The sequence below is a fragment of the Perognathus longimembris genome, chromosome 25 (genome assembly GCF_023159225.1).
Source record: "Perognathus longimembris pacificus isolate PPM17 chromosome 25, ASM2315922v1, whole genome shotgun sequence".
NCBI classification, from domain to species: domain Eukaryota; kingdom Metazoa; phylum Chordata; class Mammalia; order Rodentia; family Heteromyidae; genus Perognathus; species Perognathus longimembris.
This window is the reverse complement of record NC_063185.1, coordinates 16,278,181-16,300,506: the sequence shown is the minus strand read 5'-3', so window position 1 is coordinate 16,300,506 and position 22,326 is coordinate 16,278,181. Positions and strand designations below refer to the sequence as shown.

The 22,326-nt window shown below is 46.9% G+C and overlaps 1 protein-coding gene across 3 annotated transcripts in view; it reads right to left on the bottom strand.

The window, feature by feature from the left end:
• Rufy1 (RUN and FYVE domain containing 1) overlaps positions 1 to 15,803 on the bottom strand; it is a 32,639-nt gene extending 16,836 nt beyond the window's left edge. For all 3 annotated transcript variants that reach the window (XM_048334061.1, XM_048334062.1, XM_048334063.1), the window contains exons 1-8: positions 15,500 to 15,803; positions 12,909 to 13,082; positions 11,896 to 12,013; positions 9,726 to 9,827; positions 8,204 to 8,327; positions 5,992 to 6,053; positions 4,257 to 4,322; positions 1,396 to 1,465 (exon numbers count right to left, since the gene is read on the bottom strand). In XM_048334061.1, the coding sequence (XP_048190018.1) occupies positions 1,396 to 1,465; positions 4,257 to 4,322; positions 5,992 to 6,053; positions 8,204 to 8,327; positions 9,726 to 9,827; positions 11,896 to 12,013; positions 12,909 to 13,082; positions 15,500 to 15,794 (1,011 nt within the window). In that variant the 5' untranslated portion in view covers positions 15,795 to 15,803. The remainder of the gene's footprint in view (positions 1 to 1,395; positions 1,466 to 4,256; positions 4,323 to 5,991; positions 6,054 to 8,203; positions 8,328 to 9,725; positions 9,828 to 11,895; positions 12,014 to 12,908; positions 13,083 to 15,499) is intronic.
• Between the last annotated feature and the right edge of the window lie 6,523 nt (positions 15,804 to 22,326).

The window sequence follows — 22,326 nt, the reverse complement described above, 5'->3', positions numbered from 1 at the left end:
AAGATACAGAAAACATGCCCTGGAGAGAGAGGAATGACAGCTCTCTAAAGCCTGGCTTCTCTTATAGTCATCTACCTTGAAAGGAAACACAACTGAGTTGTATAGTTTCAAAGCAACATCAGACTTTGAAAGCAAGACACTTGGTCTGAGAACAGAGTGGTTTGCTTGTCATAAATCAGTCAATTCTCCAGCACCTTGCCCAAGTGTTGTATTAACCATACTTATATGATTATCAGTTTGACTTAGGCCTTTTTTTTTTTTTTTTGCCAGTCTTGGGGTTTGGACTCAGGGCCTGGACACTGTCCCTGAGCTTCTTTTACTCAAAGAATTCTACAACTTGAACCACAGTGCCAGTTCCAGCTTCTTCTGTTTATGTGGTAGTGAGGAATTGAACCCAGGGCTTCATGCATGCTAGGTAAGCACTCTACCACTAAGCCACATTCCCAGCTCTGACTTAGTCTTTGTGATATTGTAAAGTATGCATCATTACCCAAGTTGGAGATGGAAAAGAGAGGCTCCAAGACCAACCTACCTAAAGGGGACTCAGAGGCCGAGAAAAGTGGGCCCTCCCAATGCTAAGTTCAGTGCTTTCTCCTGGATGGCCTAGGGTACTGCTCAACTTCCTACTCACACACCTCTGAGCTTCTCTCAGGAAAGCATCAGTGTAAAGAGAGCCTTAATCAGGGGTTGATGGAGGCATGCTTGCAGCCTCTCCTTCCACTGCACCCTATCTCCGCAACATGGGGGGTTTCCTTTTGAGCCCCCTCTCAAAGCTCTCCACTGTTTCCATGAGACTAGGTGGGTGGCCGGAGCAGCCAGGGACCGCTACCTGTGGGAGCCTCAGAGAGGCTGTGCAACCCCCCTCCTGCTAACAGGAGACAAGATGTGTCCACCAAGGAGCCTGCCGGGCAGCTGGCAGCAAGCTTTCTTCCTCGGCCTCAGCCCTCCTTCGTCCTGTCCTTTCATTCTCTCTCTTCCTAGTGAGAAAGCAGAGAAAGACCACGCTGTGGGGAGACGAGTTTCATGCTCCTGAGAGGCCAAAACAGAGGGGGTAGGCTGAGTGAGAGCCTCTTAGAATACAGTCTGTGCTTTCTGGGGCCGTAGGGAGAGGCACATGACATCACAGGAAAGGCAGAAAGAGAGGAAGAAACTGCTAGGCTGGTCCCAGCTCTAGGTGATAAAACCTGTCTCCAAGAACTGGCTGGAGATGGGCTGTAGAGTCTCGCAGGGAGCTGCACAAGGCAGAACACAGGTGTCCTGTCTGTGGCCAGCTCTACCTGAGGGTGGCCACGCCCTTCCTTCCAGCGAGCAGCCCTGCGCAAGCGCATCAACTCCACGTTTCTCTAAACCTTGGGCCATTGTTATATATATAAGCACTTCAATGAAGTTACAAACCTCTTCTTGGAGCTTTGAATTAGTCTTTTCTAAGCCATCTATCTTGGACTGAAGATCTCCAACTGTGCAGCTGTAGAAAATCACAGAATCAGGTAAATGTGAACTTACAAAAAGATGACTGTTTCCCCAACCAGTGAACAGTGAAAAGGGAGATGCCTAGATTTCCTGAATCAAATCAAGAGTCACTCATTAACCCAGAGATGTGAAATCTAAATATAAGTGTGTATGTATGTTTAGATAACTTGGTCTTATTTGGCTAGTCATGGGGCTTAAACTCAGGGCCTTGGCGCTATCTCTGAGATTTAATGCTCAAGGTTAGCGTTCTACCTTTTGAGTCATAGCTCCGCTTCTGGCTTTTTGGTGGTTAGTTGGAGATAAAAGATTCTCATGAACTTTCCTGCCCAGGGTAGCTTTGAACCATGATCCTCAAATCTCAGCATCCTGAGTAGCTAGGATTACAGGCATAAGCCCCTGGTTCTTTTCATTATTTTACGTTATTCCTTTATAGAATCAAAAATTTAAAATATATTTTATATTCTATTATAGAATCAAAGTGTGTCTTCAGTCACATCTTTGAAGTTATTATTCATAGTAAGTTTTGGAGCTAGAAGCTCAGGCCCAAGTTTGCTAATGTGCTCCACTTTGTCTGGTAACTATTTTTTCCTTTCCTCTTATTTTTTTTTTTTGGTTTTTTTTTTGCCAGTCCTGTGCCTTAGACTCAGGGCCTGAGCACTGTCCCTGGCTTCTTTTTGCTCAAGCCTAGCACTCTGCCACTTGAGCCACAGCGCCACTTCTGGCCATTCTCTATATATGTGGTGCTGGGGAATCGAACCCAGGGCTTCATGTATACGAGTCAAGTACTCTTGCCACTAGGCTATATTCCCAGCCCTTATTTTTTTTTTTTTATTCCATTCTGTAGAAGACTCTTTTCAAGTTCATACATTATAGACCCAAGGCATCTGGTTGCAGAGCCTGTAATTTAGATCTTGCCAGTGAGCAGGCAGAGAAATAAACCAGGAGAGACTACTGAATGGAGGTTCAGAAGTTAGTGGCAGAAAAATAAAGATACAAGACACAAAATGAAAAGAGTAAAGATGTAGAGTGAATAAAAGGTCTTAAGAGTATTCCGTTTTTTATTATATACCAACTGTATAACTTACAAAATAGCAATGTTGAGGACATTGGTAAGTGATTTGTGCCTTAAAAATAAGAGCACATATAGAGGAAAAAAATACTCATGGCTAATATGTCAAAGCTGTCTCCCAACCTTCTGATCACCTTGTACCAATGTATAACCTGGAGATAATCAGAGCTGAGCAATAAAACTACGTAAAAATACAGAGAAAGAAATGGGCTGGGAATGTGGCTTAGTGGCAGAGTGCTTGCCTAGCATGCATGAAGCCTTGGGTTCGATTCCTCAGTACCACATACACAGAAAAAGCCAGCAGTGGTGCTGTGGCTCAAGTGGTAGAGTGCTAGACCTGAGCAAAAAGAAGCTCAGGGGCAGTGCCCAGGCCCTGAGTTCAAGCCCTGGGACTGTCAAAAAAAAAAAAAAACAACAAAGGAAAAAGAAAAGAAAACTGGCCCGCTGAAGTCAGGTTCCAGGAGAAAAGCACAGTGAATTAACTGATGGAGCTCACCAGGAATGGGTCGGTAGGAAGACACCCTTTAATAAAATGGATCACCAATTGATTAAGGGGTAAGTAAATGAAAGTCAAGACTGCCTTAATAGATGCTAAAATGCATTTGGTAAAAATCCATATGTATTCCTTAAGAAAACTTTCAAATTAGAAATCTTTTGATTTCTTAAAATTCAGCCAGCAAGGAGGCTGAGCAGAGCCTCTAACCTTTTCTAAGTGTGTGGAGGAAGGCCGTCGCCCTTCTGGCCTACTTCATTGTCTCTGGGGCACCAAGCCCCTCTCCTGGGCAGCACTGCTAATGTGCAGTGTACTCGCTAGAAGGCTCGGAGAAACATGACTTTTGAAAACAGGCCAAGAGTTCTCCCACTCCCTACCAATACCTTCATGAAATGTAACAGTTTTCCAGCTATGATTTAAATTCCTTCCTTTTTGTTGTTGTTGTTGTTGCTAGGACCCCAGGGTTGAACTCAAAGCCTCAAACACTTTTATTTTTTTGGTCATGGGGCTTGAACTCTGGGCCTGTGCGCTGTCCCTGAGCTCTTTTGCTCAAGGCTATTGCTCTACCACTTGGGCCTCAGTGCCACTTCTGGTTTTCTGGTGGTTAATTGGAGATACGAGTCTCACAGACTTTCCTGCCCCGGCTGGTTTTGAGCAGTGATCCTCAGATCTCAGCCTCTCAGATCTCATCAGCTAGGGTGACAGGCGTGAGACACTGGTGCCCGGCAGGGCCTCACTCTCTTGCTCACAGGCTGGTTGGTGTTCTATCACTTGAGCCACACAACCAGACTCCCAGCTACAATTTTTAAAAAATGAAGAAGAGGCCTATGACATGACACATGGACGGCCTCCCATGTGTGGCTGGGAACACAGGCTTGCTGAGCTGCACACATGGATGCTCTAGGGAACTGTTGTGCTGATTTGCATTAACGAGAGCAGGTGGCATGGCAGGCCTGCCAACCAGGCAGCAGTGGGAGAGGAAAGGAGGCTCAGGGTGAAGGCCTTTACTTCCTATACTGTGTAGCTGCCACAAAGAAAGAACCGGAGTTCCCCAATGCTATCTATCAACAAGAAACCTGCTTTCTAGTCTTGGATGCTTGAGCACTGCTGGAATGATTATACTCTTTTTACTTTATGTGGAGAAAAGTGAGTTATAAATACATGACCAACTGAAATTGCAGCCTGTGTGTCAGTGCCACACTGGAGAAGAGGAGGGACTCCTACCTTAAGTGCCGGTTCAGTTCTTCCACATAATTTTTTTGATCAAGGACATCAGTAATTCTTTCATGCCTTATGAAGAGAACATAAAAAGAGAAACTTATTTTGCTTATGGTTAATACTTTGGCATTGTCACTTCACCTTCCGACAAGCTGTACAAATGTATTAGGACATCTAGAAACAACCAGATCTAAGTAATTATGCCTGTGTCCTAGGAGTATAAACATAGCAGAGATGGTTGGTGACACAGCAGTCTGGGCTCTGCCAACAGGTGCCTTCTGATGCACTCCAGCCTCTGGCATGGGGAAAGGCATGGATATCCGTACATGCACCTACTCATGTGTGTGCACGTGTACAAACTCACACACACATTCATGCAGTGAGTGTCACCAGCCTGCCACATGATGCTCCAAGTGGCAGGTGACATAATTCTGTTACACTGAAGTTCATTTGGGAAAAGAAACTAAAACCTTCCAAAACACAAAGCTGAGCAATACAAAAGTCAGGATGTTTGGATTAAATAAAAGCAACAACAACCCCTACCCCCCTTAAAAAAAACCATAACATATGAAAGGCTTACCCTGTAACTTCTTTACAAGTACATGGACAATTGTAATTTACATAAATGGGGTCATTCCATACAGCTTGGTATCAAAGACACTAGGGTTGTTTTTAGTAATTTTTCTTTTACCTATTCTGCCTCTCTCCCTCTTGCCTTTCCTTTCCTTGGTTTTATTTATTTATTTTTCCTGAGTCTGGGACTTGGACTTAGTATCTGATGTTTTCACTCACTGGTGGGTGCTCTAACACCTAAGCCTAACTCTAACCTCCCTTTCTTTTTTCTTCTGGTACTGGGGTTTGAACTCATGGTTTTACACTTGCTAAGGAAGTGACTGATCACTTGACCAACACCTCTAGCCCTTTTGTCTTTAGTTTATTTTTCAGGTAGGGTTTCTCATTTTTGTCATACCTGGCTTTGGACCACAATTCTGCTGCCTCCACCTCCCAAGTGTGGCTGGGATCAAAGGCTTACATCACCATATGTGGTCCTTTTGTTGTTGTTTTGAGAGAGTCTTGCTGTGCAGTCCAGGCTATCCTCAAACTCATTATGTTGCCTAGGTTGGCCTTACTTGTAATCTGTCTGCCTCAGCCTTCAGGTGCTGAGATTACAGGAGTGTCCACAATACCTGCCTCACTCACCTCTTCTGTCCTCTACAAATCTTTCCTGGTAATGCACACTAATCTCCGTGTGTATAATCCTAACATCTAGGTAACAGATACACAGGATATACAGTTAAACCATTAAATGTATAATAGGAACTTCTTGTTTTTGGTTTATAAAACTGGGATACATAGGCTTGGAATGTGGTTAGTGGTAGAGTGCTTGTCTAGCATCCATGAGGCCCTGAGTTCAATTCCTTAGTGCCACATAAATTAAAGATAAATAAATAAATGGGATATATTAAATACTGGTGCCTCATTCAGTAACATGTCAGGGAGTTTCTCTAAGTCTAATACACTACTAGCTCAAATTGATTCTTCTTTATGTCTGCACAATACACATAGTATGGAATATTATGGGTTAGGGAATGTAATGCCCTAGATGATAAGGATGCAAATACATTCCCTCTGTAAATAGAAAGAACTGACAAAAGCTAAACTCTCAAAGCAAGAGCAAGAGCAGTGTTTTACGCCAGAACTTCATTTACACTGAGATCACAGCACCCTGTGTGGGACTTACTCTTTGCTGCCATCAAGGTCCTGTCCATCTTTAAGGTAGAGGGAAAAGTCGATCACTCCAACCTGGTAAAAATAAATCACAAGATGACATTTCTTCTCATTTTCCACAATCCTAACAGTCCTGCAGATTCAGGGCAGTTGATCCCACTACTGGGTATATATTCAAAAGACCTCACTGCTTTGAAGATTAACAAAAGTTTTTGGGTACAAAAAGGAGAGAGAGAGAGAGAGAGAGAGAGAGAGAGAGAGAGAGAGAGAGAGAGAGAGAGAGAGAGAGAGAGAGAGAGAGAATATGCCAGTTCTCAAAAATGATGACCTTAATTGATATGTCTGAGGCCTTCTTTACTGTGCTGTGAGTAAAATAATCTAGTGTGAACTTTAGGGAAAACTCTCTGCCTCTGCTGGGAACCAGGGAAGATCTTGTCCCCCTCATTGCACAAAAAGGAGCTTTGCTATTTGAAATACAAGAAAAGTAGGTACAATCTAAGCGTCCCTCTATAGGCAATGCAGAAATGAATCATGTGGGGGCTGGGAATATGGCCTAGTGGCAAGAGTGCTTGCCTCCTACACATGAAGCTCTCTGTTCGATTCCCCAGCACCACATATATGGAAAACGGCCAGAAGGGGCGCTGTGGCTCAGGCGGCAGAGTGCTAGCCTTGAGCGGGAAGAAGCCAGGGAAGGTGCTCAGGCCCTGAGTCCAAGGCCCAGGACTGGCCAAAAAAAAAAAAAAAAAAAAGAAATGAATCATGTGACTGTATAACAGAACCATACACTGCCACAACAATGAATGCAGTGGATTCATGGATCAACGTGTGATCCAGGTACAATTTTAAGGCCAAGAATAACATGTGCAGCACTAACTCCATGAAAGTAACACCCTGTGTTAAACCAAAGCCATGTGTGATGCTTTCAAAACACAACTTCAAGTTCTCTGACCCTACTTTCCACCAGCTCCTGACCCAGGCAGCGTTAGTGTCTGTCTTGATGAGTAAGATGCAGCAGAAATGACACCCTGCGACTTCTGTGCCTCAGTTGAGAGAGGCAATAGCTTTTCTACCTGGCTCTATTCTGGAGGGCATACAGCTTTAAAATTCTGATCTTTGGGTAAGATGCCCAAATGGTGAAGCCCACATAGAGAACCCACAGGCAGAGACCAGGGCCTCCAAAAGGCCCTGGCTACTCCATCGTCAGCACTCTGGGTTTACTCAGCCCAGAGCACCAGAAAGCAGAGAACAAACATTCAACTGATTCTGGCCCAGCGATGGCCTGGCTGTAATCACTGGCTCTGAACAAGACACTACCTGAGCACAGTCAACTCCACGCTGGGACACAGTGATTTTGACTTGTTACATGGCCATAGAGCCCAGAGGATTTCATTGAAACCACACCCACAGGGGCCTAAATGCAGAAAAAAAGTAGCAAAGGTTGTGAAAGGTCCTTGAATTTTTACCACCACTTCCCCTTGGGGGAGCAAAGCAGGCCTGAGAGAGAAGGGAAGGAAAGAAAGGAGTTTGACTTTCACCTCAGTGTTTGCACTTTTGTATTGCCCAACTGTTTTCCAATGAGCATGCATTTCTTTTATAATGAAAAATTAAATATAAAAAAGAAATCAAGCCAAGCATGGTGGCGCACACTTCTAATTCTAATGTTCAAGAGGCTGACGCAGGAGGATCTCAAGTTGGAGACTAGCCCAGGCCAACAGCAGGACCTGTCTCCAAAAAAAAGAGAACCAACGAACTTCACACATCAACAGCAAACATTCGTACTTTATCATAATACCCTGGCAAGAGACACTGCTGTTCAAGAAAGAACAGGCAAGGTTGCTCACGTGTAGTTAATAAAAATCCCAAGGGACCAGTAATTCAGGAGGCTGAACCAGTAGGCACCTTTGAGCCCAGGAGTTTGAGAGTAGTCTTGACAACATAGACCAGGAAGTTATTTATTTTTTGGCAGTCTTGGGGTTTGAACTCTGGGCCTCTTGCTTACTAAGCTGGTGCTCTACCACTTGAGCCATGCCTTCAGGCCTAGAGGAGGTATAAATAGGAGGATCATGATCCAGACTAGCCTGGGAATAAAAAGGAGACCCTATTTATCTAGCAAGTGAAAAACCTAAGTTCAAATGCCAGTACTGCAAAAATAAAGAAACACATATAAACTCAAATATAAATTCCAGTACTAATTACTCCCATCTAGAGCCTAAATCCCACTTTACCTGAGAATCCAAGTCTTCTCCTTTTAAGCAGAGATTGGCATCGAGAACATTGAGTCCTACCAGCAGACCAACAATCACCATCCCTTCTTCTTCCATCATTAGTGCCTCAGGCTCATAGAACTCACTGGAAGAGATGGACACAGCAGGGAGCTGTTCACAAATGCCTTTACTACTCAATCCTCACTCCATTCTGCTGTTTTCCACCTCAGTTGTCTACCTGGAGACAAAGCTCACCCTGCAACAAGCTACCTGCTGTGAACCTCCTCTCTGTCTGTGTCAGGTGCTGCTATGTTCTCAGCTACAGTCTGGGTATTAAGTGATTTCAAAGGTGGGGCCTAGCAGGAGGTCTTTAGGTCATTTGGGGAGTACCTTTAAGGGGATAGAAGCACTTTTTTTTTTCTTTTGCCTATTCCTTTCTCTTTTGCTTTCCAACCAAGAGGTGAGCAGTTTCATTCCACCATGTGCTCCCACCATCATGTGAGAGTCACAGGCACAAAGCAATAGGGCTACCAGGCTATGGACTGAAACCTCTAAAACTGTAAGCAAAAGCCTTTTGGGGCTGGGAATATGGCCTAGTGGTAGAGTGCTTGCCTTGTATAATGAAGCCCTGGGTTCGATTCCTCAGCACCACATATATAGAAAAAGCCAGAAATGGCACTGTGGCTCGGCTCAGGTGGTACAGTGCTAGCCTTGAGCAAAAAGCAGCCAGGGACAGTGCTCAGGCCCTGAGTTCAAGCTCCATGACTGGCAATCAAAACAAAACAAAACAAAAGTAAGCCTTTCAGCCAGGTGCTGGTGGTCCCTGCCTGTAGTCCTAGTTATTCAGGAGGTTGAGAACTAGGGATCATGTTTCAAAGCCAGCCTAAGCAGGAAAGTCAATGACACTGTTATCCTCAGAGAACCTCACAGAGCTGTGGCTCAGGTGGTAAAGTGCAAAAAAGCTCAGCAACAGAGCTCAGGCCCAGAGTTCAAGCCTCAGGACCTCAGGACTGGCAAGAAATAAGAATATAAATAAGAATAAAGTAAAACACAACAAAAATAAACCTTTCATCCTTACAAGTGGATAAGCTGATATTTGTGATAGTGGCAGTAAACTTGTATCATGTTCTCCATCTTCTCCTCCCCACACTCCCTCCGCCTGCTCCCTGGGCTGTCATGAAACCATGATCCTATCTATGTCCACCTTTTTTTTTTTTTTTTTTTTGGGCCAGTTCTGGGCCTTGGACTCAGGGACTGAGCACTGTCCCTGGATTCTTTTTGCTCAAGGCTAGCACTCTACCACTTGAGCCACAGCACCACTTCTGGCCATTTTCTGTATGTGTGGTGCTGGGGAATTGAACCTAGGGCCTCATGTATACGAGGCAAGCACTCTTGCCACTAGGCCATATCCCCAGCCCCTAGTAACAATTTCAATAAAAAGCTGTCAACAGTCTATATTCTTATTTTAATTCAAAATGGACTATAGAAGTATGCTTCAATTATTTACAAAGCAGTAAACAAGCAAAGATGGGTGATGAAATACCTTAGGAGATGTTTATTGTCTATCAGAACTTTCAGGTAATCTGCCAGTTTCTTTTGCATGAGGGCAAGATAAAGCCAAGCTCTGCCTCTTCCCACAGCTGTCCTAGGATTCAAACAGAGAACCAAACTGCAGTAGCACAACAAATGAGTATAGGAAAACAAAAACAAAAACAAAACCTCTCACTTTAGCCAGGGAAATTCAGGTGTACAACAATCCTCCCCCCAACACAGAAAGCACAGAATAAGCTGGGCAGGCAGAAAAAAAAAAAAAAAAAAGGCTCACTACACACCTTTGGTCTTTGAATTGTGTATGATAGACATGTGGATATCTTTTTTTAAAAAACCAAAGGGGAGGGGCTGGGGATATGGCCTAGTGGCAAGAGAGCTTGCCTCGTATAAATGAGGCCCTGGGTTCGATTCCCCAGCACCACATATACAGAAAACAGCCAGAAGTGGCGCTGTGGCTCAAGTGGCAAAGTGCTAGCCTTGAGCAAAAGGAAGCCAGGGACAGTGCTCAGGCCCTGAGTCCAAGGCCCAGGACTGGCCAAAAAAAAAAAAACACCAAAGGGGAAAATCTTCAGCCATGAAACTCTTATTTCCAGAACAAATATAATTACATAAAACGTTGGGATATACTCTTAAAACTTTATAGGATGTTGGGATTGTATAATAGATATTCTTCCTCAAGATAGATTCAGAACATAGAGTATGTTAATGAGCTCAAGTCTCCTAAGATATCTAAGGCATTGGTTCAAAGTACAAGGAGAAAAAATTTTTGGCCATAGTGGGGTTTGAGCTTGGAGTCTTATACTTGCTGAGCAAGTGTTATAGGCCACACTTCTAGGCCTTGTTTTTATCTTTGTGGTAAGACACACACAATATAAAACTGTCATCTTAACCATTTTAAGTTTATAGTTTAGTAGTGTTAAGTTCATTCATAAAGCTGTGTAAACAGTCTCAAAGGTGCAATTCTGAAAAGGCCTGAGTTGAACATTAAAGTGGAGTGCTTGCTTAGCATGTGCAAGGTCTTGTGTTTGATCCCCAACACAGAAAAAAAAAGTCATCAAATGCTTGAAAAGGTATTTAGCTTGTGCAAAAACCTTTACACTTAGGCAGGTAGGGCTGGACAGGGAACTACAGGCAGGGCGGCGAGACCGAGTACATCTTCCTGCAAAGAATGTTCAAGGGCTAGGCAGCCCAGGGGAATGGAGGTAAAGTGTTTGGAGTCCAGCGGACCTATGATGCCTTCCTGGCTTTCCCAGGGCTTTGGGAAAGTTACTTAGCTTCTGCAAGTCTGTTTCCACAGAAGACATCCTAAAGGATGGGTGTGAAGGATGAGATAAGAAAAAGAAATGTGTTCAGCACAGTGCTCAGAGTGGAACTAGAACAGACTGGCTCCATGCAAGGGCCAAGCAAAGGCAGAAAAGTCAAAGCTCCTGTAGGCAACTCAGCCGAGTCCTCTTTCAACTCCACTTTCAGATCTCCAAGACTCTTCCTTTGGGTTCTGCCCAGTTTTTGTTCTTTTATTTTTGATCACAAGCACAGTGGACCCACAGGCAAACCCAAATGTGGCAAATTAAGTTCTTGGTTTCAGACTATTCACCAGCGTCCCTTATCTTGGAATCTCTGATCTGGCCTAACCTGTATTATTCAAACTGCCCACATGTATAGGAAGCAAATTCCTTTTCCACTTGTGACAGTTCTTGGACTAACAACACCTTTTAATATCTATTTGAACTGTGATAAGCAGGACTTACTGAGCTCATGGTAAGAAAAAGGAAACAGGCTCAGAGATGAGTATATCTTGCTAAATATGTGGATAATTAGCAGCAGAGGTAGGATTAAAGTCAAAGTAGAGTGTGGCTCATGCTAATTTGTTTCAAGCTAGAAAATGTATTATCAGCAAGGAATTAAGATATGGGGGGAAATGAAGGTTCAAAACAACAAAATACTGTGACTGGGAATGCTGACTAGTGATAGAGTGCTTGCCTAGCATGCATAACGCCCTGGGTTTGATTCATCAGTACCACAAAAGCAGAAAAAGCTGGAAGTGGCACTGTGGTTCAAGTGGTAGAGTGTTAGCCTTGAACAAAAGAAGTTCTGTGACAGTGCTCAAGCCCCAAGACTGGAAAAAAAAAAAATCAAACAGGGAAGTTCTACCTCTCACTCACTTTAATTCTGGCAGATTTCTCACACTAGTAGCTAGGTCTGATGCTTCTGGACAAAGTTTCTCCACCAGCTCCAAAGGACCAAAGAAAGATTTATTTTGACCAATAAAACTCTTCTTAACTAAAAGAGAAAAGAAGTGTTATTCATAAGAACAGGATGCAAATGTCCCCAGGGCCACTTTCTCTCAAAGCCCAAGGAAAGCTGTAGAGCTCTCTTTCTTCCTCCTCTGATTCAGTCTTTGACACGGGAAAGGACAAGCAACCAATTTGTTCTCCCAATTTGTTCTCCTTTTCCTCTGACAACAGGATTCTCTGATGTATGGGCTATGATCTTTCTCCAAGACAGTAAATACTTCTCCAGCAATAAAGCCGAGACATCATCTGTGAGATCCTGCACCTTCTCTTGCCCTCCAGCTCCCAAAATCAATGCCTCAGTTCTACCAATCATCTCTATCAACTCTCATAGGAACTGTGTAAAACCTCAGAGGTATTCCAGCTCCTAGTATTGTCACCTCCCCACCCTTGAAAAAAAAAAGTTAGGCTATATCTGTCTAAAACCTCCAGAATTCACTTAGAAGGAAATCCAACTCCTACCTTTAAGGGCCTAGTGCTCCCAGCCCCTCCCACTTCTCTTAGGGCTTACAGTGTTCAAGGCTATCACTAGCTGCACCTGCTACCTACCCAGCACCTACAGTGTGGCTAGAGCAACTCAGGAACGAAACTGAGACGGGCTCCAAATTAGGTAAAACTAGATTTTTAAGCCTTGGTATATATATTAAAGAAAGAATGTAAACTACGTTATTAACAAGGCTTCAAAGTAGTGACTATGTTAAAATGATATTTTGGATATGCTGGGCTCAAGTAAATGTCTTATTAATAATAGCGTGGGTGGCTAACTCTCTGTGAACTCAGGGCCCTGGATGATAGGAGGCACACGCTGCATTTCTCCAGAGAGCGGGCGCTTGTCTGCTGCGTGCACCGCCGCCACCTTGGTGCCCATGGGGCTGGGTGCTCACCTTTCAGCCCGTGCTTGAGGCAGTGCTCCATCACCACGAAGAACTGCTGCAAGGGGGCATGGTCGGCGTCCAGGCTGCGGCCCAGGCTCAGCGCGGACTGGAGCAACACCTTCACGCTGAGCTTCACCATGTGCATCAGGTTGGTGCGCTCCTCCATCATCTGGCCCTTCGACGCTGGGAGGACAACCGGGGACAGGTTGGGTCAGGGGTTCGAGTGGGCCTGGGGCTGAGGGGGCTGGGCGCGCAGAGGAGACGGGCGAGGGCAGGGGGCAGGCGTGCCGGGGGTTTTCACTGGGGTTCGCGGGCAACCGGACACTCTGGAGGCCACCGAGCCTTCGGCGAGACCCGGGCGGAGGAACCCGACCCACAGCCTTTCAGTCCCGGGGCTTCTCCCAGACGGCTCCGCGCGTTGCTAGGGCGACGGCTCTATCAAGACTCACCGTGATTGGTTCCCCCACACATATTCCATTTTCCACCAATCAAAGGGTGAAATACCAAGAAGTCCCGCCTCCAAGCCAAGGAGGACCTGGGAAAGCGGTCCGCCCCCGAGCATTCCTATTGGATGAATCCAGCCCTAGGCCACGCCCAGTCGCCGCCGGGTTTCGTCATCCCGGAAGGGGGCGGATCCCCCAGGGCCCTGACAGCTCCCGAGCAGGGACCCAGACCCGGGACCCGGGACCCGCGACCCGGAAGCCGTGGGTCCTTCAGGGAAGCATCCTCCCTTCTTGGCACCAACAATTCTGAGCTTACACATACTTTCTTTTTCTTCTAATTCATTTTTCTTTAACTGTTAGAATCATCCGCACGTCCATTCCTAAATTAGTCTCGTCGCTTCGTTCCAAAAGTAAACGAGTTTGTCTACAGCGAATACCAATCTGTAACAGTGCCTAGCAAATGTTCACTCAAGCTCAGCAACCTACACCTGAGAAATTAAATACAGTCTTGGATTCCAAGTCAAAAGCTCCAGCAGAAGAACTAGTATAAGGGGGGGGAGGGGAAGCTCTCATAAAGGTCAGGGCACCTCTTTCTCCGTACTTTGCATATTATTACTGCCCCTTAACATTTCGTCTGTGAATTGCTTGTCAATCTTTCAAGGCAAGCGAGTTCTTTGTTTTTTTGTTTTTTGCTAGTCCTGGGGCTTGAACTCAGGGCCTGAGCACTGTTCCTGGCTTCTTTTTGCTCAAGGCTAGCACTCTACCACTTGGGACACAGTACCACTTCTGGCTTTTTCTGTATATGTGGTGCTGAGGACTGGAACCTAGGGCTTCATGTATACGAGGCAAGCACTTTACTACTAGGCCACAATCCCAGCCCCTGTTAATCTTTCTAAATACCTTTAAAAACTTTTTTATTGTTATCATAAAGGTGATGTACAGAGGGGTTACAGATACATAAGTCAGGTAAAAAGTCATCCCTTCCTTTACTCTCTCCCAGTTTCCCCCTCCCATCTTTCTAATTTTTGTATCCAATACTTTGCCCTGGTTTTATTTTATTTGATCTGTTCCAGATTACAAGGGCTCAAGATGGCTTTAAGACACCACCAGATAATCCAAAACAAACAACAACAACGCCCTCACTTTACAGGCTGGAAAATTCAAGTGGAAGGGTGGTGGTTGAGAGATGTTATGCACTTTGTTTAGTGGCAGAGCTTCAGAGGAACTAAAACCTCATGACTGCTGGCTCGGAGCTCTGACCCATTCTGAGTTGGGAGGAGGGGCAGGCACAGGGCTGGGCTAACAACTCCTGCAGGACACTGGAAATGGCTGCCACTCTGAGATCAAGAGCATTAACAATTCTGACACCTGCGGCTCATACCTATGACCCTAGCTAACTTGGGAAGCTGAGACCTGGAGGATCTCAATCCAAACCCAGCCCAGACAGAAAAGTCTGAAAGATTCCATCTCCAAATAACCAGTAAACGCCTGTCATCCTAGCTATTCAGGTGGCTGAGGATCACAGTTCCAAGCCAGCCAGGGCAGGAAAGTCCGCAAAGCTCTGATGTCCAATTAAGAACCCCCCCACCCCCACCCCCCAAAAAAAGGCCAGCAACGGAGCTGTGACACAAGGGGATGGAGCGCTAGCCTTGAGGAAACAAGCTCAAGGGACAGTGCCCAGACCGTGAGTTCAAGCCACATACCGTCAGGTGGGAGACGTGGCTCAGGTGGTAAAGCTCCAGCCGGGAGGACAAAGCCAAAGGGGGGGGCACTCAGTTCAAGTCCGGATAACACCCCGCCCTCCCCCACCCCCACCCCCACCCCCACCCCCCGCGCCCCAATTTACAAAGAACAGACTGGACCCATTCCTGATGCATTCATTCAAACAATTACCGTCTAGACTCCTCCCGTTTCTTAGCTGGCATCCACCCCGCTGTCCTGGGGAGCACAGGGGACCCGCGAGGTTCCCAGGGCCGGCTCCCCACGCGCCCCGCTGCGCCTCGCCCCGCCGTGGAGCGAGCGCGCGGCGCCAAACAGGTGGTTTCCGAACTCGCCAAACTAACCGGGCAGCCCGCGCGCCCCGGGCCCGCGGTGCCCAGAACCCCCACCCCCCGAGAACCACCCCGGGACGCGGCGCCCCCGCCAGCCCGGGCCTACCTGCCCGCGCCGCGCGCTCCCCGCCGCCGTCCAGACCCGCGGCCGCGCGCAGCGCGCTCCCGCAGCTCGCCGACAGGTTCCCGGTGGCCCGGCGCGCCAGGGTCAGCAGCGGCGCGGACCAGGCCTCGCCCGTCGTCCGAGGCCTCGCCGCGCTCCGGAGTTCGCCTGTGCTGGGCAGCTGGCTGCGGTCTACGATTTCAAATTCTTCTCCGGGCTCCGGCCCCGACTCGGGCCCTAACTCCGGCTCTGGCTCCGACTCCCGTTCCGCAGGGCAGCCGCCTTCCTGGTCGGCCATTTTGGCCGAGTCAGGTGACCGGTGCGGGCGGGCGCAGTCTCGGCGCGGGCGGGCGCGGACTCGATGCGGGCGGGCGCAGTGTCGGGGCGGGCGGGCGCAGTGTCGGGGCGGGCGGGCGTGGACTCAGCCCTTTCTTTTCTGTTTGCCAGGCTCTTGTTTCTCAAGGCCCTCAGGGCCTTTCGTTCATTTAAAATAAGGCAGGTTGTAATGGAAGAAACACCCATCTTCCCACCAGCCGAGAGGAGATCTCTCTTTCTCTCCCTCTTCTCTCTCTCCTTTTCCTTCTCCCCTCCTTCCCCTCCTTCCTCTCCCATCTTCCTCTCTCTTCTCCCTCTCCCTCTCACTGTGTTGCCTAGGCTGGTCTTGAACTCCTGGCTCATTTGATCATCTGGCCTCAACCTCCTGAGTGCTGAGATGACAGGCACTCGTCACCAACCCTGGTAGCCCAGCCCTGTCTAAGCTTCTATGTTCTAAACAATACCCTCTCTGTGTGTACTTATCTCCTGAGAAGTTTTTTTTAGAACTAAATGGACTTTCTGGGTCAAAGGGTGTTAGCGTTTTTAAAAGCAACTAGCTCTTGAACACACGCAGCAATGGTACTCGCTGGACACTATGTTGAAAATGTCCTGTGTACAATTGGGGGGGGGGGGGGATGGGAGGGGAAAACTGAGACAAAGCCAGGGAAGGGGATGACACTGTCTAAAAAGAAATGTGCTCCTCACCTGACTTATGTACCTTCTGTACATCACCTTTATGATAACAGTAAAAAAAAAATAAAACCTCCTGATTTGCCAAATGCTGCCAGAATGAGGTTTGTGTACACTTCCAAAATGCTAAGAAGACAGTCACTCCTCTGTTTTCCTGACAGTAGAGAGTCAATCTGAAAGTCTTCCCTCCCCCATCTCCCCCAGCCAAATCCCAGGTCCAGAGGCTCTGCCCTGCTTTCTGCAGATGAGGGCTGTCCATTTCCTAGTGGAAAGTATCACAACTGCTTCTAGGGTCATGCCAGTGTTTTACCAATAGAAGTGTTTGGCTGCCGTCTAGTGGTATAAAATGGACTTACACGACCCAGGATTTGGTCGTTTTCATCATCTTTCATCCATTTATCCTCATCCACCTTTTCACCCCAGCTTTCATCCATCTGGCTCTGTAAGGCCCTATGTGACCCGAGTCCTCTGTCCATCTTTCTGACCCCACTTCATATCATACAGTAGATGGATTTGTGAAGCCCACACCATTCCTTTCTGTTCCCAAACACACCAAGGTGATTTGAATACTTTTTTTTTCCCCTCCTCTGCTTGGAATGATTTTTCCCCCCTCCCAGTTATGGTGTGACTGACTTTTTTTTTGTCATCATAAATATTCAAGTCCAACTCAACTTTTCAAAGACATCTCCCCAGATCGCTCTAAAATATGCACGCCTCCAGCCTCTCTTTGTCGTTCCACTTAGTTCCATTTCATTCAAAGTGCTTGTGCCACCTGAACGTTTTCCTGTTGGTGTTTTCCTTGGGCTCGTCTCTGCCTCCCATCAGGATGGAGCCCTGAGGGCAGCGTGTGTCTTGTGGTCACTGCTGTGTTTGAACTATGCAGGACACATGATGCCCTGTGTTTGTGACTTTGAATGGTAGTCATGTCCTGCTCACACCACGCAGCCCCCGTGGCTTAGCAGAGTTGCACCATGGTCTTCCCAGAGTCCTGGCTAGCAGAGCCCGCACTGTGGGGGTGGGGGGGAGCCAGGGTCAGGCAGTTTCTTCTGGCCATGGCTCACCCTCCTTCTGCACCAGTCCTGCCCTGCGGACTCCATTTTCTCCTCACTAGCTCTCTTTTCCCTCTTTGTCTTTTTCCTTTCAGTCTTTTTTTTCTTTTTGCCAGGCCTGGGGCTTGAACTCAGGGCCTGAGCACTGCCCTGAGCTTCTTTTTTGCTCAAGGCTAGCACTCTACCACTTGAGCCACAGCGCCACTTCTGGCTTTTTCTGTGTATGTGGTGCTGAGGAATCGAACCCAGGGCTTCATGTATACGAGACGAGCACTCTACCACTAAGCCACATTCCCAGCCCTTCCAAGTTTTTAATTTTTCTCCCAGACTCACTTTGATCACTTTGGATTACAGCAAAGGACCAACCTAAGGACCAAAATTACCCCCCCACCCCGCAAAGAAACAGCCTTGTAAGACACCCCCTCCCCCAAATGAAGGCAACTACATAAAGTGTCTCATTGGGACCAGACTGTTCCCACAAGCGATGACAGTGAACCTGGTAGAGCTGGGACTGAGATCATGATGGGGCAGACCTCTGGCCTGTCCCCCTGGTCTATAAAATCTTAAAGTGTCTTTTCACCTCTTGAATATGGAGTAGGGGGCACTGGGCCTTTCATCCTTTCTTCCCAACCTGGCCATGTAGATTACAACCCCATTCTGTTTAACTCTTCACCACTCCTCGCTCTTTAACTTGCCAGGGTATTTGTCCTAAAACTGACAGCTCATCTGTGTACATTTCATTGGTCAAAATGGACACCAGGCCATGTCTGCATCCCCTTTCCTTTCCCCTGCTTGAGGGCCAGATGGTTAGCCAACTTTTCTTTCTTTCTTTTTTTTTGCCACTCCTGGGCTTGAACTCAGGGTCTGGGCACTGTCCCTGAGCTGTTTGTGCTCAAAGCTAACACTCTATTACTTGAACCACAGCGCCACTTCTGGCTTTTTTTCTGAGTAGTTTATTGGAGGTAAGAGTCTCACGAACTTTCCTGCTTGGGCTGGCTTGGAACCTTGGTCCTCAGATCTCAGCTTCCTAACTAGCTAGGATGACAGGCATGAACCACCTGTGCCAAGCTTAGCCCCCTCTTCCTTCTATGAAGTTTCCATGACTAGGTCTGTCTTTGTGGTCAAGACAAAGTAAGAGACAGAGGACTAATAGCAGCCACCAAGTGGTCTGTTATGGACTGAGGCTTGCCTGGCGCCAGGGCTGAGTGGAAAAACAAAAGAACAACCAGAAAGATGAGTCATTTTCAGTGTCCCTGAGGAGTTCCATCACTGCTTCTCAGATGGTAAGTTTCTTTCTTCTTTTTTGAGAGCCTAACACTCAATATCCTCCTGCCTTAGCTCTCTGAATGCTGGGATTACAGGTAAGGATTTTTCTTTTTTTTTTTTTTTTGCAAGTCCTGGGGCCTGAACTCACACCCGGAGCACTGTCCCTGGCTTCCTTTTGCTCAAGGCTAGCACTCTACCACTTGAGCCACAGCGCCACTTCTGGCTTTTTCTATATATATATATGGTGCTGAGGAATGGAACCCAGGGCTTGCTTCATGCATGCAAGGCAAGCACTCTACCGCTCAGCCACATTCCCAGCCCTTCTTTCCTTTTGTTTGTTTTTTGGCCAGTCCTGGGCCTTGGACTCAGGGCATGAACACTGTCCCTGGCTTCTTCCCGCTCAAGGCTAGCACTCTGCCACTTGAGCCACAGCGCCGCTTCTGGCCGTTTTCTGTATATGTGGTGCTGGGGAATCGAACCTAGGGCCTCGTGTATCCGAGGCAGGCACTCTTGCCACTAGGCTATATCCCCAGCCCCCTTCTTTCCTTTTGAAACTCTGATTTAATCAGTGTTGCAGTACTGTGACAAAAGATCTGAGGTAATCAATTGGGGAAAAGGTGTACTTTGACTCGGGGTCGCTTGGGTCTGTTGCTGTGGGCCTGTGGTGGAGCAACACGTCATGGTGGGAGAGCATGGTAGAGGAGCCTTGCTCCCCATGGCAGCCAGGAAGCAGTGACAGGAAGGGGGCAGGGCAGGGAGGTCCCAGTAGCCTCTTCATGGCTCCCTATGACCTCACTTCCTGTAAAGATTTCAAACTCGGTGATTTTTCTCTTATTAATGTGACAGATGATAATAAACAGGATGTCCGAAGTTGAAAAATTCTTACGTTCCTAAGCTACATTTTACTTGACTATGTTAATTTATAAGACAAGATAGTTTACCTAAAAAAAAAAATTGAACCATGCTTATCACCACTAATGCTTATCACCACTAGCGTGCAGATTATGATGGCTTTTCTCTTTTGTGTTGGTTGTGGGGTTTGAACTCAGGGCCTGGGCGCTGTCCCTGAGCCTCTTTGTGCTCAAGGCTAGTGCTCTACCACTTGAGCCACTGTGCCACTTCTGGTTTTTGAATGGTTAATTGGAGATAAGAGTGTCATGGGGACTTTTCTGCCTGGGTCTGGCTTTGAACTGTGATCCTCAGATCTCAGCTTCTTGAGTAGCTAGGATGACAGGCCTGAGCCACCAGCGCCCAGCTGCTTTTCTCTTATTTTTATATAATATGACATTTCAAGAAGACTAGGCGTGTTAGAGAAATTAAAATTTTAGATGAAATTATATGGTCTATTAAATATACATCGATTCTGTTATATTTTACATCTATTATCATAAAATAAAATTTATCATAAATAAAAATGTGTGGTTTTCTTCCTCTCCTCTCCATCTGTCTCTGTCTCTGTCTGTACAGTGTCTTGCTGTATAGCCCAGACTGGACTGGGACCCATGATTATCCTACCTCGGCCTCCCAAGTACTGGGACAGCAGGCACACACCACCATACTTGGCATGAAATTCTCTTGCTTGCTCATATGAAGGCTGGCTGCAGGTCTGGGCTCCTTTCCCATCCATCGAGCTTTCATGGAGTGACTCAGCAGCCAGCTGCTTTGGGTTTTGGTCTTCGATGTCTCTTCAAATAGCTGCAGGAGGAGAGAGGACAGCTGGGGAGCCCCGAGCCAGGTGCGCTGGGAAGTGGCCTGCCTCTTCTGTCTACAGCCCAGGGGCCAGGGGCAGTTGTATGCAGCTCTCCACAACCAGGGAAGGCAGGGCAGGGCAGGGCAGGGCAGGCAGACGCAGGAGAAAGATGGAGCCAGCCAAGGGGAGAGTGCAAACTGAGGGTGAGGGAGGAGAGGTGTGGTCACGATGGGGCAGAGAGATGGTGATTGATGCCCAGCCACTGGATGTAGCAGGTGGAAGTGGGCAGGGAGCCTGGGAAGAGCTTTCATCAGAGCCACGTGCAAGACCAAACCACAGTCTCTCTGCAGGGTGTGTGTGTGTGTGTGTGTGTGTGTGTGTGTGTGTGTGTGTGTGTGGTGTACCAGTATGAGGACTTGAACTCGGGACCTGGGCACTGTCCCTGCGCTTTTTCACTCAAAGCTGGCTATAGCTTGAGCCCCAGCTCCACTTCTAGCTTTTTGATGGCTATGTGGAGATAAGTGTTGCACAGAATTTCCTGCAGAGGCTGGCTTTGAACCTGGATCCTCAGATCTCAGCCTTCCGAGTATCTTGGTGGGAGCCACTGGCGCCCGGTTTCTACAGTTTTTCACTGTAGCATAAAAGTACTATTTTGTAATGTAGACAATGTTGATGACATTTTCGTGTTTATAACATCTAATGCCACAAATAACTTTCAATGTTGTTTTTTTATATAAATATGAGATTATTAAATCCCTTGCTGGTAAGAAGGGGGCCAGGGGCTGGGGATATGGCCTAGTGGCAAGAGTGCTTGCCTCCCATACATGAGGCCCTGGGTTCAATTCCCCAGCACCACATATACAGAAAATGGCCAGAGGTGGCGCTGTGGCTCAAGTGGCAGAGTGCTAGCCTTGAGCAAAAAAGAAGCCAGGGACAGTGCTCAGGCCCTGAGTCCACGCCCCAGGATTGGCCAAAAAAAAAAAAAAAAAAGAAGGGGGCCAGACTTCACCCCTGAGAGCCTTCATTGAAGAAGGGAGGCAGCGTCTGAGGCTGGAAGCTTCAGGAGTGAAGGAATGGGTGTGTCCTGAGGACTTAGGCCTTCGAGAAGCTTAATGTATGTTTTCAGGATACTGTGGAACACAGCACACAGCCAGGACACATGCAGAAGATGGGGACACTTAATTCCATTCTTCCAAGTTACAAGTCCAAGTGCACATTTAACACAAGGATCGGTAGCCAGGAATTGCAATACTTAGAATTACCACTAGGTGACATCATGCTACTTTCCAGAAACTTTAGTTTGCTATTAAAAAAAAAAATAAAACAATGTTTGTGATTATTCTGTAAAGCAGTAGTTTTCAAAGTACACCCCAAATTGTCTTCCTCACGATATTAAGATGCCATTTGCGTCTTTTCATTTGTGTTCTCCCCTGAGCTGATGGTAGAATCAAGCCCAGCTCCACTAAACCTCACATCCTGCTAGAGGATTGCCAAACGGGACCACACCATTCTTCTTGCTGATTAAAAAAAAAAATAATAGGGCTGGGAATATGGCCTAGTGGCAAGAGTGCTTGCCTCGTATACTTGAAGCCCTGGGTTCGATTCCCCAACACCACATATACAGAAAATGGCCAGAAGTGGCGCTGTGGCTCAAGTGGCAGAGTGCTAGCCTTGAGCAAAAAGCCAGGGACAGTGCTCAGGCCCTGAGTCTAAGGCCCAGGACTGGCAAAAAATAAATAAATAAATAAATAAAATAAATATAGAGTTGTTTTCCATAAAGAATATTATCAAGTTGACTTGCAATGTGTTTATGACTTTTT